The sequence below is a fragment of the Equus asinus genome, chromosome 2 (assembly GCF_041296235.1).
Source record: "Equus asinus isolate D_3611 breed Donkey chromosome 2, EquAss-T2T_v2, whole genome shotgun sequence".
NCBI lineage: Eukaryota > Metazoa > Chordata > Mammalia > Perissodactyla > Equidae > Equus > Equus asinus.
Genome location: NC_091791.1, coordinates 20,574,619 through 20,587,695, shown reverse-complemented (window position 1 = coordinate 20,587,695; position 13,077 = coordinate 20,574,619). Strand labels below are relative to the sequence as shown.

The window sequence follows — 13,077 nt, the reverse complement described above, 5'->3', positions numbered from 1 at the left end:
TTCTAAATTGACACATAAATTTGTTATGCTTAAACAGTTATAAAGGATATAATTTCCAGCATATTTAAAAGTATTATATCAGTCTTTTAAAAATAATCAGATATAATCTAAGTATCATAGCAATTTGATAGCTACCATCATGCATTAATAAAAAAAATGAACTCGGGGGCTAGCCCCGTGGCCGAGTGGTTAAGTTTGCACGCTCTGCTTCAGCGGCTCATGGTTTCGCTGGTTCAAATCCTGGGCGCAGAGACGGCACCCCTCATCAGGCCATGCCGAGGCGGCATCCCACATGCCACAACTAGAAGGACCCACAACTAAAAAACACACAACTATGTACTGGGGGGCTTTGGGAGAAAAAGGAGAAAAAAAAATCTTAAAAAAAAACACCTCTTTTTTTAAGTCAGAAATTTCACATCTTTTTTCTCCCTAGACCTCTATTTTCCACTCCACTTAATTTTATTCTAATGTAATACATTTTCATGCTTGAAAATACTTTAATGATTATCCTACATACTTCTCTGCTACAAAAATGTTTATAAATTTAAGTGGAAAACTTTAAAATATTCTGGATTGAGTTATTACAATTATTAGTGAAAAAGGATCAAAACAAATTACATGTTGATAAAATAATTACTGAATATAAAAAATAAAGTTAATGGCTATGTACCTGTTAATAAGTACAGAGAAATTGGTAGTAAATACCAGACAGTAAAGACTGGAGTAGAAAAGGATGCTCTTTTTGGTGACAACGGAATTATTCTTTCAGAATGGAAAATAAATGTAACATAAGAAGAGGAATTTGGGATAATATGTACCTATCTAAACAGATTTTTTCTTTCAACAAACATATTAAATGCCTCTAATGTGCAAGCAACAGCTGAATGAGGGAGATACAGTGGGTAAGAACCAGTTCCTCTCCTTGAGGAATTTGAGGGAGATGAGATGAGGAGAGAGATGCATGTAAATAAATAATTACAGTTGACTACAACATACTTTAATAAGAGCATATCTACTGTGCCTTTAAGAGACCACAACCATGAATAACTTGGCTCAGGATAGGTGACAGTGGCTGATCTCTGAAGAATTACTAAATATGACATTGGAACTAGTCCCAGAAGGATGAATGGGGGTTTACTACACAGAGGAGTGGCTGTGTAGCAAGGGGAGAATGTTCTAGACAAAGTGAACAATATATTCAAAGAAAGCAGCATGAAAAAAAAAAAAAAAAGCCTGGGAATAGCTAGAGTACAGGGTATACACCTTGTACGTACTGTGGTGGGACTGACTAGGTGGAGGCCAGTTCATGCTCAGCCCTGAATGCCATGCCTCTGAGTTTGGACTTTATATCCTATAGACAGGAGGGAGCTAACTGGATGGCTCTGAGTGGGTATGTGATACATGATTTGTTTTTTGGAAACATATTCTAGACAAAAAGGAAAAACGAGACACTAAAGACAAGATTAGTAAGGAAGCTTTAATTGTTTAGGTAAAATGATGAGGGAATGAACAAAAGAAGTGATAATAAGCATTAAGAGGAGAAGATACAAGAGGTATCCAAGGATATAAGAAGTTGAGATTCAAACCTCCTGCACAACTCTCCCCAGCCCCCAGATCCTTTGAGTGATAAGGAAATGATCAAGGATGACTGAGATTCAAGCTAACATGTTTGGATGGTGCAGGTATTAATTCAAGTTGGGAACACAGAAGAGAAATAATTAGGAGGCGAGGGTAAAGACCATGAATTAGGTTCAGATCCAGAGTGTGGAAGTCTAACAGGAAGCTAAAAAGGACTGTAGGCCCAGAGAGTCAATGGTACAGTAGTATAAGCCATAGAAGTAGATATAATCATCTAAGAAGGAGGTGGAAAGATGGTAGATGGTGGTAGGGTTGGTGGTAAAAAGAGATGAGTACAGTGTAGCGGTTGAGAGATGGATCTGCAGTCAGATTAGTCATTTAAACAAATTACTTAATATTCTAAGCCTCACTTTCATCTGTAAACTAAAACTTATAATGGCACTGACCTTAGATAGTATATTAAATGACATAATTCATATAAAGCTATGAGACCAATCCCTAGCATATGGTAAGAGCTCAGTGAATGTCAGTGATTCTTAGTGTGTTGTACCATTACAATGTTGTCATAAAATTAGATTCTTAGAAAAAATAAGTGTATTGACATACATTAGAGTATAGAGGCTTAATATTAAAAAAAAATGAAGAAAAACCTATAGGCAAGCAGGAACACTTTAGAATTTTCCACTCGTATGTCTTAAAAGTTATCTCAAAGGAAGAGTAGTTTCAATGTCCAGAAATCTACTTTAGCTTCCTTCCTTTAGCATAGAGGCTCTTAAATTTTAGTTTGCTTAAGAATAACAATAACAGCATGATGTTTTAGTAAAAAATCACACATTTTAACTATATAGACATTTTAATGGATTTTCTACAGTAATTTTGAAAAATAAACAACATTTACCCTAAGAGGTGATTTTAGAATTGAATTATCCATTTACTCACCTCCCACTACATCCCCTAATACATACATACATATACAGCCATGAGCCACATAACAATGTTTTGGTTAATGACGGACCACATATTTGACGGTGGTCCCATAAGACTAGTAACATATAGCCTAGGTGTGTAGTAGGCTATGCCATCTAGGTTTGTGTAAGTACACTCTATGATGTTTGCACGATAATGAAATCACCTAATGACGCGTTTCTCAGAACATATCCCCGTCATTAAGTGATACATGACTATTATTAAATTTAACAGACTAAAACTGGGTCTAGGAAAAGTTCTCTTCTCCAACGTCATATAGCTGATAAGTGGAGAAACAGGATTTAAATTCATGTCTGCCTGCCTCTGAAGGCTGGTCTCTTCAGTTTTCTCTACGCAGCACCTGTAGGAATGGCCTGAGGACCCCAAATGGATTTAGTATGGAGCCTCACGGAAGGAATACCAACATTTAAGAATATGTTAGAGGGATAAGAGGAGAGTAGACTATGGTGTGTAGAAGCAAAGGAAGGTTAAAGTAACACATGATACTCAATTTCTTCTGAAATGAGTAGGTTTGAAGCTACTAATGACCTTTGCAAAGGAAGACGAACATAAAATATGAGTCAAACAGTACATCTCAGGATAAAAATAGAAGTGCAGCATACTGACTAAAGCACTGCATTTTTTTTCTGTTTAGTTTGAGAACTGTGTCACAATCAGATCAACGTATGGCTCTAACCAACATATGTTTTTTCTCTCTCTCACTCTCTCCTTAACTTGAGGATTCAGCATGCCAGTTGTCATGTTTGATACCACCCTAAAATAAATAAATCTCTTAGCAGGAAAACATACTATTTTTTGTCTGTGGATATTTGTTTTTTTCTTGCTGAGGAAGAGTGTCCCTGAGCTAACATTGTTGCCAATCTTCCTCTTTTTGCTTGAGGAAGATTGTCCCTGAGCTAACATATGTGCCAATCTTCCTCTATTTTGTATGTGGGACACGACCACAGCATGACTATGGGCGGTGTGTAGGTCCATGCCTGGGATCCGAACCTACAAACCATAGGCTGCCAAAGTGCAGCATGCAAACTTAATGACTAGACCACCAGGCTGGCCCCTGCCTGTGGATATTTTTTATAGCATTAATAATATTTTTAGAAAAGATGCTACTGGAACTTTCAAATTTCAAGCTTAATTAGAAATATGCAACACTTTAAAAGCTTACAAGTTTTGTATTTTTTTCACAGATTAGCTTATATGAAAACATACTGATAAGACCAAGATCCTGGGTTAAATAGCTGAACAGGACTATTAGCTTTAGATCGTACCCTATTTTCATCTAGCCATCTGGAAAATGTAGGCTATAGTCATATTGGGGGGCAGACAGAGACGGGTCATAGATTACTAAAATCCAAATTCCATTCCTGGTAACTCAAAGCATATACTATACATATTGATCAGAAATATCAAAATGAAAACATACTGTGGATGGCAAAGCCAAGTCTTGGTTTCTAAAAATGCTAAGGACAGGATTTGGATGTTTCAAAAACTGTCTTACTAGGTCATACTAAAGTCTCCTCAGTCTAATATTCGATCTTTGCTGGGAGCCCCCAGGAGCCATTCTGTGGGTCAATATGGTTATCTTCCATAATATGTGCCTACACTCCTAACTTGCCATTAGCTCTTCATAATTCTTTTTTCCCTTTGTTAATTTATCTAAACTTATCAGCTTATCCTAATTGTACAAAACCCCATTTTAAAGTCTGAAGTTGAATGTTTCAGAGTATTTTAGGGTTCCAAGTATTTAAACAAGCTGTGACAGTAAAATCCAATGTACGATTTAAAACAAGATTGTACTGGAGGGTTTTTTTCATTTTTTTCTGATCAATTTGTTTCATGTTTATACTTTAAATGGGGTACACGCTAACTGTACGGGCTCTGGCTCTACTGCTAAGGAGCTGTGTGACCTTGAATACATTTCTTAACTAACTGGAGGTTTGATTTTCTCAGAAAAAATATTTTTAATGGCTGTCCTAGGTTGCAAGGTTCAAGTGAAAAGTGGATGTAAAAGTGCTCAGAAATATACTGTAATATTTACTATTCCAGGTCTAATTTTCATATCGCTATAATAAAGGACTTGTTCTAACTTCCCATTAAGTATCTTCTGACTCTAAAAATCCTCTGAATCCTCGACACCATGGTACTTATAAGACAGCATGGTCTATTTAAAGGTGTTTTCCTTTACAAATCCGTTTTACTTATTTACTTTTAAAGGGCATGTGCTGCCAAATTGTGTTCTTAAATACATATATATATTTTTCTGCTTTATCTCCCCCTGTAGACAGTTGTATATCTTAGCTGCAGGTCCTTCTAGTTGTGGGACGTGGGGCGCTGCCTCAACGTAGCCTGACGAGTGGTGCCATGTCCGCGCCCAGGATCCGAACCCTGGGCCAACGCAGCGGAGCGCGCGAACTTAACCACTCGGCCACGGAGCTGGCCCCATTAAATATATTTTTAAAAATATAATAATAAAGCAAATCTATTTCATGATATAATTCAAGGTTCAGAAAATGTGGACAAGTTTTTCAGTTGGTGGCAAAGAGTAAAAATCTTTAAAATCGTAATCAAGGGAATAGAAGATTGGTATACACAAGAATCTAGCTTGAATTTTTTTTTTGATTTGGGAATAAGTGACTTGTTGCCTAACCTAGAGAAGTAAATGCACCTGAAATATGGCAAAAAGAAAACATTTCTAAAGCATTTTGAGATTCTCGACCAAAGCACCAATCATGTTTTCATATAAGAAACACAGAGGTCATAAACTGGTGGCTCTTGGTCCTATTCAGTTAAGTGTTTTGCTGGCTTGCTAAATGTTTAAAAAGTATTTGAATCAATGTTTAAAAATCAGGAGATTTCACCTGAAGTCCAAATTTCAGCTCCTGTTGACAAATCTGACAACACCAGGCCCATATCCCCACATGGCAAAATGTGGCTGTGGCTGGGAAGTGATGCTTCCTTTAAATGAGTATAGGGAGCTCTCCAGGCCCCACTACTGCCTATTGTTTCCATTCACCTTACCTGCCCAGCTACTACAGGCACTTGACTTTGCAACTTCAGTAAAATACAAAGCCACTGAGATATTATATGCTATTATATGCCAAGCTGTCCTATTTTATCATTAATGGGCATTAAGAAGCAAAAATATAATCTCTGGAAACCGAGGAAGGCACCAGAAGCAATCCTGTTTATGTAAAGGACAGTAAAGGATATTTTTCTTTTGTGAATATTCATTGTTAGTTCCTTTTAAGTAAATTCAATCTGCCTAATGCAGGTTGTGGATGGGGGTGGTAGGAATGGTAGGAAAAATAATGAAAGATTTTATCTTTTGTCTTAGCTAAGACTGTGGTTGACAGATAATTTTCAAATACATATTAAATTTCTGAATGTAAACTAACATGAGAAAAAAGGTGAAAGAGAGATCCCACAAAGAAAGTGTTTTTTACCAGACACAAAGTAATAATGCTCACTCTCACTCAAGTGGCTGCCCACATTCAGGGTGCTTAATTTGGATTGATAATGTTCAGCTGTAGATGCCAAATAACATCATATGTCATGTAGTTGGAAACTACAGTAGATTCTATTTTGTTTTGTTATCTGGCATCTGCTGGTAGAAAAATGTTGCAACAAGTTCAGTTTGGCTAATTAATCCAGACTCATGTGAATAAAATGTGTGGCGTCCAGCTTCTGAAATGTGCCTAGGCCTCAGAACAGGAACTGTTCTTCTTGGGTGAACTTGGATGATGCTACTGGTTCTGGTACACTCCAGCAGGAGATATTAGTAGAATTATTAGTTAAATTAGTTAAATTAGTAGAAAATGATACATCCTACTCATACAAAATGTGTTTTTCTAATAATATTTGCTATTTCAAAATTAAGTACTAGAAAGTGGTCCTAAAAATGTTAGCTATTAAACTTTAAAAAAGGTATGTGAAGATCTTTTTACCTTCTCAGCATCTGAGATATATAGCTATTTCAAGTCTATGCAGGGAAAGGGAAATAAAGAATTGCTTGATACTTTACTTAGTGTTTCTCAAAGACTGATCCTCAGATCACCTGCATCAAAATCCCCTGGATAATTATTAAAAATATAATTTTTCTGGAGCCTTTCTCAGACTCACTGAGTCAGAGTCTCTCATTTTTAAGTTCCCCACATTAAACTTGGAGGACCACTGTCTTAGATTCATTCACTTACTCAATAAATATTTAGTGCCCAAACTGGACTGCTTTAGAAGTTATTAATAACTATCGAACACTGACTACACACAATGTGCTATACACCAAGCTAAAGCACTTTATACATATTTGATTCATTCTCTTCAACAATCTTAAGAGGTTTTATGGCTCCATTTAATAGATTATAATATGGATTAGAGAGAATAGATTATAGAACAGATTTACACACAGAGTGAGTAAACTACCCAAGTCACTAGCTAGTGCATGGCCCTCTTCCTGAAATCCAGGTCTGATTCTAAAATCTGTGGTCTTAATTGGTGTATTATTTTGCCTTACTTGAACCTAGAGTCAACTTAAAATTGTTTCATAGTCCCATGTGAGCAAATTTCCTTCTGCACAGAAGAAGTGACTGATGGAGTGCATTACTTAACTTTCAATATGACGGCTAAAAACATTCTAAACCAATCTAAGAGTTTTTGCCCTCCCAGAGCATTTTCTTCTTCTCCCTTAAATGCATTTTCTTCCTTTTGCTTATCTTTCATGATCAAATATAAGTCTAGGATAGGAGGAGTACATGAGCTTGGCAGCCTTGGGAGTTTTCCTCGTGATTATGAAGTAGATTCCATAAACACTTCTCTATCCACTGGGCAGAGAATGTTCCTAATGTACTAAGTGTTCAGTATAATCTTGATTCTGCCATTTTTAATAGGCTGTGATGAATGCTACCAAAAAGCTATCACAAAAACACCAGGACCAATTAGGACTTGCAAGAGAATTTCAGGGAGAAAAATAACATTGCCTAAATTGGAATATGGCCAGCTGGCCAGCAGTTGCCTTGGTATCTGCTTTGATAACATCAAGATTCATACATACTTGAATTGCAGGGCCCACACAGCTTGCATCAACAGTCCTCAGGGTGCCAGGAGTTGAAACTCATGAAACAATGCTGACATCAGTACACTTTGCTGTAGATTACATTGCATCAGCTCCAAGTGTAGGCAAAGTTGCAGTGACTTTATTAAGGGTAGGCACTCTATGTTCCAGTGCAGGGTATTAACATATACTCAGACAGGAGGATTAAACGCTAAACTCTTCTTTGTAGGACACAATAGAAGAGTGTGTATGCTGATAAGTGGAATGGATTTAACTAGCAACTCACGGCACGGGTAGATGTAGTTGCATTCGAGAAGGCTTAATCATGACTGGAAAAGTATGAAGACTGTGAAGTATTCTCGCAAAAAATGTTAAATTGAATCTAATCAAGCCTCTAGTCCAAATTTTGATTTACAAGAAATAAGAAAAAAGGAAATATTCAAAAAGACCTCTGACCTGGGGGCTGGCCCCGTGGCCGAGTGGTTAAGTTCATGCGCTCCGCTGCAGGCGGCCCAGTGTTTCATTGGTTCGAATCCTGGGCGCGGACACGACACTGCTCATCAAACCACGCTGAGGCAGCGTCCCACATGCCACAACTAGAAGGACCCACAATGAATAATATACAACTATGTACCGGGGGGGCTTTGGGGAGAAAAAGGAAAAAATAAAATCTTTAAAAAAAAAAAAAAAAAAAAAAAAGACCTCTGACCTGAACTCTTCAAAATGCCAATGTCAAAAGGGAAAAAAAAGATAGAGGAACTGTTCTAGATTAAGGCTAGAGAGTTACAATATCCAAATACGATACATAAACCTTGATTTGGATCCTGAATTTTTTGCTTGGGTCAAATGGGAAAATGTGCATAAAGACTGGATTTTAAATATTATAGAATTATTTCAATGCTATCCCAATCAGAATCCCAAGAACATTCTTCACAGAAATTGAACAAACAATCCTAAAATTCATATGGGGCAACAAAAGATCGCGAATTGCTAAAGCAATCCTGAGCAAGAAAAACAAAGCCGGTGGAATCACAATCCCCGATTTCAAAACATACTACAAAGCTACAGTGATCAAAACAGCATGGTACTGGTACAAAAACAGGTCCACAGATCAATGGAACAGAATTGAAAGCCCAGAGATAAAACCACACATCTATGGACAGCTAATCTTCGACAAAGGAGCAGAGGGCCTACAATGGAGAAAAGAAAGTCTCTTCAACAAATGGTGCTGGGAAAACTGGACAGCCACATGCAAAAGATTGAAAATTGACCAGTCTTTTTCACCACACACCAAAATAAACTCAAAATGGATCAAAGACCTAAAGATTAGGCCTGAGACAATAAGTCTTTTGGAAGAGAATATAGGCAGTACACTCTTTGACATCAGTTTCAAAAGAATCTTTTCGGACACTGTAACTCCTCAGCTGAGGGAAACAATAGAAAGAATAAACAAATGGGACTTCATCAGACTAAAGAGCTTCTTCAAGGCAAGGGAAAACAGGATTGAAACAAAAAAACAGCTCACTAATTGGGAAAAAATATTTACAAGCCACTTATCCGACAAAGGGTTAATCTCCATAATATACAAAGAACTCACACTGCTTAACAACAAAAAAACAAACAACCCGATCAAAAAATGGGCAGAGGACATGAACAGACATTTCTCAAAAGAAGATATGAATATGGCCAATAGACACATGAAAAGATGTTCATCATCGCTAATCATCAGGGAAATGCAAATCAAAACTACACTAAGATATCACCTTACACCCGTTAGATTGGCAAAAACATCCAAAACCAAGAGTGACAAATGTTGGAGAGGTTGTGGAGAAAAAGGAACCCTCATACACTGTTGGTGGGAATGCAAACTGGTACAGCCACTATGGAAAACAGTATGGAGATTTCTCAAAAAGTTAAAAATAGAAATACCCTATGACCCAGCCATCCCATTACTGGGTATCTATCCTAAGAACCTGATATCAGAAATCTCAAGAGTCCGTTGCACCCCTATGTTCATCGCAGCATTATTTACAATAGCCAAGACGTGGAACCAGCCTACATGCCCAGAAACTGATGATTGGATAAAGAAGATGTGGTATATATACACAATGGAATACTACTCAGCCATAAAAAAAGACAAAATTGGCCCATTCACAACAACGTGGATGGACGTCGAGGGTATTATGTTAAGCGAAATAAGCCAGTCAGAGAAAGACGAACTCTATATGACTCCACTCATAGGTGGAAATTAGTATATTGATAAGGAGATCAGATCGGTGGTTACCAGAGAAAAGGGGGGGTGGGGGGAGGGCACAGAGGGGGAAGTGGTGTACCCACAACATGACTAACAAAAATGTACAACTGAAATCTCACAAGGTTGTAATCTATCATAACATTAATAAAAAAAAATATTATAGAATTATTAACTTCCTTAATTGTGATAATGATATTGCGTTTTATAGGAGAACTTCATAATTCTTAGGAAATACATGATGGAAATTTAGGGGTGTCTACTTAACAACAGGTGTCTGCAACCTATTTCCAAAGGGTTCAATGATAATCAAAAAGTTTATGAGAAGGGATGAAATAAATATGGCAAAATGTTAACAACTGTTGGATCTAGGTGAAGGGTATACGAATGTTCATTGTATTCCTCCAACTTTATGTATGAATACTTTTTAAATAAAAAATTAGGGGAAGAAATCATGTTGGAAAGACTTCAGAGGGAAAGACTAAGAAAAGATTGAGTAGCAGGGACTATGCTGAATCTCTGATAAACGGAATTTCCATAAAACTTTGTTGGCAGTGTCTTGGGCATCCAGGAGACACCCAATATATTCCAACTTTCAGTAAATATTTACCAAAATAATATCATGTGCAGGGTAAAATGATAGGCAAAGGAATCAGATACAAACCATTCTATTGAAACATAGTAGTGAAGCTAAGAACATGAGCAGCTGTAAATAGTGGTTGTCATAAAAGAGGTACAGAAAGTGCTAGGTAAGCTCAGAGGAAATGCCTGCCTGCTGGGGAGACTCTGGAAACACATCTCCAAAGATAACTAGGACACGAATACAAAATCACAAAAGGTTGGTGCTTCAGCGATTAACCTAGGAAGAAACAACAGCAGTTCATTTGGCTGGAGCATGAGTACTAAGTAAGCAGAAAGAACTTAAGTAAAGAAGGTAGGTTTACACCCTTCTTGTTGACTGGCTGGGTATAAACAATTTTCAATTTACCTGTAAGTTCACCTGGTGTTTTTCCTGCAGCTTTAGGCATCCAACCCGGTATGACCAAGATGACTGTCAAGTTCTTGACTCAAGCCTACAGAAGGAACTACATGAGATAATGTGTGACAACTCTTGTAAAGAGCCATATAACAGTAATACAGTATTTTTATAAATAGCCACAAGCATTAACTTCTTTAACCGTAGACACGCAGGACTAGGATAGTAGACCTTTATCCAGAACTGCAGTCAATGCTTACAAACCCCCAAGAGAGAAGAGAAAGGGAGAAAAGTCAGAATGTGAAAACAGGAGTCGGCGAAACAAGACTTAGAGGTGTTGCCGCTGTGGTTGGGGGGACCATCTTTTTCCTCTACAGATGGGAAGAGAAAACAATTTCCTCAAGCTCCCGAATTCTCCGTCCTCCAAAGGTCGGGAGGTGAAAGTACTTAACAGGAACCTGCGGGGGTGTGGCCAGCAGCTCCATCTTCCCCGAATTAGGGGCTCCGCCCCGCGGCCCGCGCCCCGCCCGTGCCGGCTGGCTGCCGCTGGGCGAAGGGGGCCGGTCGAGCGGCCTCGCCCCACAGGGAGTCTCAAAGGCGCGCAGGGAGGGCGGGCCGCAGCCTGGCCAGCCCGGAAAGAAAACCTTCTTCCAGCGGAAGCGGTTCCGAGCCCCGCTCGCCTCCTCGGCGCTCCGTCTCCCAGGGACCGTCCGGCCCTGGCTTGGCCCACGGGTCGGGGCCGAGGGACACTCGACTCACTTCGCGACTCCTGTCGGAATGGGCACTCTCTGGGGCGCCGGGGGTGCAGGCTATTCCCACCCTTCCGCCATGACCCCATTCAGAAGAGCCAAATGAAACTTCCGGGCAGGACAGGGATTTTCGGAGCCCTAAACTCTTGGCCATCTAGGTAAGTGACCAGACGTCCCAGCAAAATAAAGGCCAGGAAACCCGCTCCCTCCGCTTCCCCAACCCGGGCAGGTAGTCCAGAATATGAATTAATTTGGCTAACATGGGATGTCTGGTCACCTTTGGTCTCTTTGGGCCTACTTACAGCTGCATCTCTTCCCAGACGGCTCAGCTGTTGCCCAGGGCAACGGTGACATTGGGCGAAGGGAAAACTACGTCACACTGGAGACAGGAAGCCAGAAGACTCCCGTGCCATGATCAGTTATGGCCGCCTTAGCTTCAACAGTAACTTCCGATTGCGAGTCGTCACTCTACCCTGCTGGAGGCTTACTCTGTGGCCTAGCTAGCCAGCGGCGCCCAGTGGGCAGGAGAGAAGGCGTAGAGGAGCCGAGGAAAGGAAAAGGGCGGAGAGAGGGAAGCTGGCGCCAACGCCTCACTCTGATTGGGCAGCCTCGCTTGCGCCAGTGCTTTCCTCTGATTGGGCAGCGTCGATTGCCCTGGCTCCGCCTGTTTTTCTTCCCCAGCGAGTGACGGGCCTGCGCCGGAGGGGTGGGGCGGGGCGGTAGGAGCGAGAGTGTGTGGAGGGGCGGGCGGGGCGGGGCGGGGCGAGTGGGGGAGGGGCGGGCGGGGGGCGGCGGTTGGGCAGCGTCGTTTCTGAGGAGGAGGAGGAAGGAGGGCGAGCGAGGAGGATGGCGGAGTCGGGGCTCCTGACGGTAACCGGGGGCCGCTAAGGCGGGAGGGTGTTTCTTGGTTGGTTCTTCCTGCCTTCCTTCCTGCCCGTCGGGCGGTCGGGCTGGCTGTCGGTAGGGGGAGGCCCCGCGCGCCCTGACAGGCGCGAGCCTGCGGGGCTGGGGCGAGGCCCGCGGGGCCGGGGCCCTGGGAGGCGCCGCCGTCGCCGCCGCTTTCCTGGGTGCTGTTGCCGGGAGAGCTGGGCCGCCGGAACCAGCTCTCGCGGGGAGCCCGCAGCCGGGCTCTTAAGAGCGAGCCGGCGGCTCTGACAGCCGCCCGGGCCGGGCCTGCGGTGGCGGCGGGCGGCCGGGACAGCGCCCGGGCGAGGGCGAACGGGTGTGAGGGCGCGGGCCGGGGGCGCCTGGCGGACGGTCCTGCTCCACTCGGCTCCCGGGGGCGCCGGGCCCGGGCTGTGGGGCGCCCCGTGGGCGTCCGGAGGGGCGTGTAAATCGTTGGCGGGGGCCCGGGTGCAGCGGGAGTGATACGGGGCGGGGTCTTTCCTCGGCCGCTCTCCAAAGCCCACCGCGCTCTCCCTGTCTCCTCTCTTCGGTGAAGACTGGTGAGTCGGCTTTGGGTGTGTTGCCTGGTGAAGCGAGTTGTAGCCAT

General features: G+C 41.7%; 3 protein-coding genes across 18 annotated transcripts in view; 1 reads left to right on the top strand and 2 right to left on the bottom strand.

The window, feature by feature from the left end:
• Positions 1-12,138, bottom strand: part of BBIP1 (BBSome interacting protein 1) — an 18,367-nt gene extending 6,229 nt beyond the window's left edge. Inside the window, exons 1-2 of one of the 12 annotated variants that reach the window (XM_070483379.1) lie at positions 11,888-12,138; positions 10,849-10,933 (exon numbers count right to left, since the gene is read on the bottom strand). In XM_070483379.1, the coding sequence (XP_070339480.1) occupies positions 10,849-10,888 (40 nt within the window). In that variant the 5' untranslated portion in view covers positions 10,889-10,933; positions 11,888-12,138. The other 11 variants (XM_070483369.1, XM_070483346.1, XM_070483342.1 and 8 more) reach the window with 11 other exon arrangements.
• The window catches only part of SHOC2 (SHOC2 leucine rich repeat scaffold protein), a 97,003-nt gene continuing 95,531 nt past the window's right edge, over positions 11,606-13,077 (top strand). Inside the window, exon 1 of one of the 5 annotated variants that reach the window (XM_014851167.3) lies at positions 11,606-11,743. The gene's annotated coding sequence lies outside the window, so the exon portion shown is untranslated. Of the gene's footprint in view, positions 11,744-12,339; positions 12,456-12,554; positions 13,031-13,077 lie in introns of those variants that run through there. The other 4 variants (XM_044750965.2, XM_070483317.1, XM_044750970.2 and 1 more) reach the window with 4 other exon arrangements.
• LOC139046378 (uncharacterized) lies at positions 12,082-13,077 on the bottom strand. The gene has a single exon (XM_070519212.1). The coding sequence runs from the start codon at positions 13,075-13,077 to the stop codon at positions 12,082-12,084; it is 996 nt and encodes a 331-aa protein (XP_070375313.1).

What these genes read in the sequence shown, in the direction of transcription:
- LOC139046378 (XM_070519212.1), bottom strand. Translation starts at nt 13,077, where the DNA reads ATGGCTACAACTCGCTTCACCAGGCAACACACCCAAAGCCGACTCACC.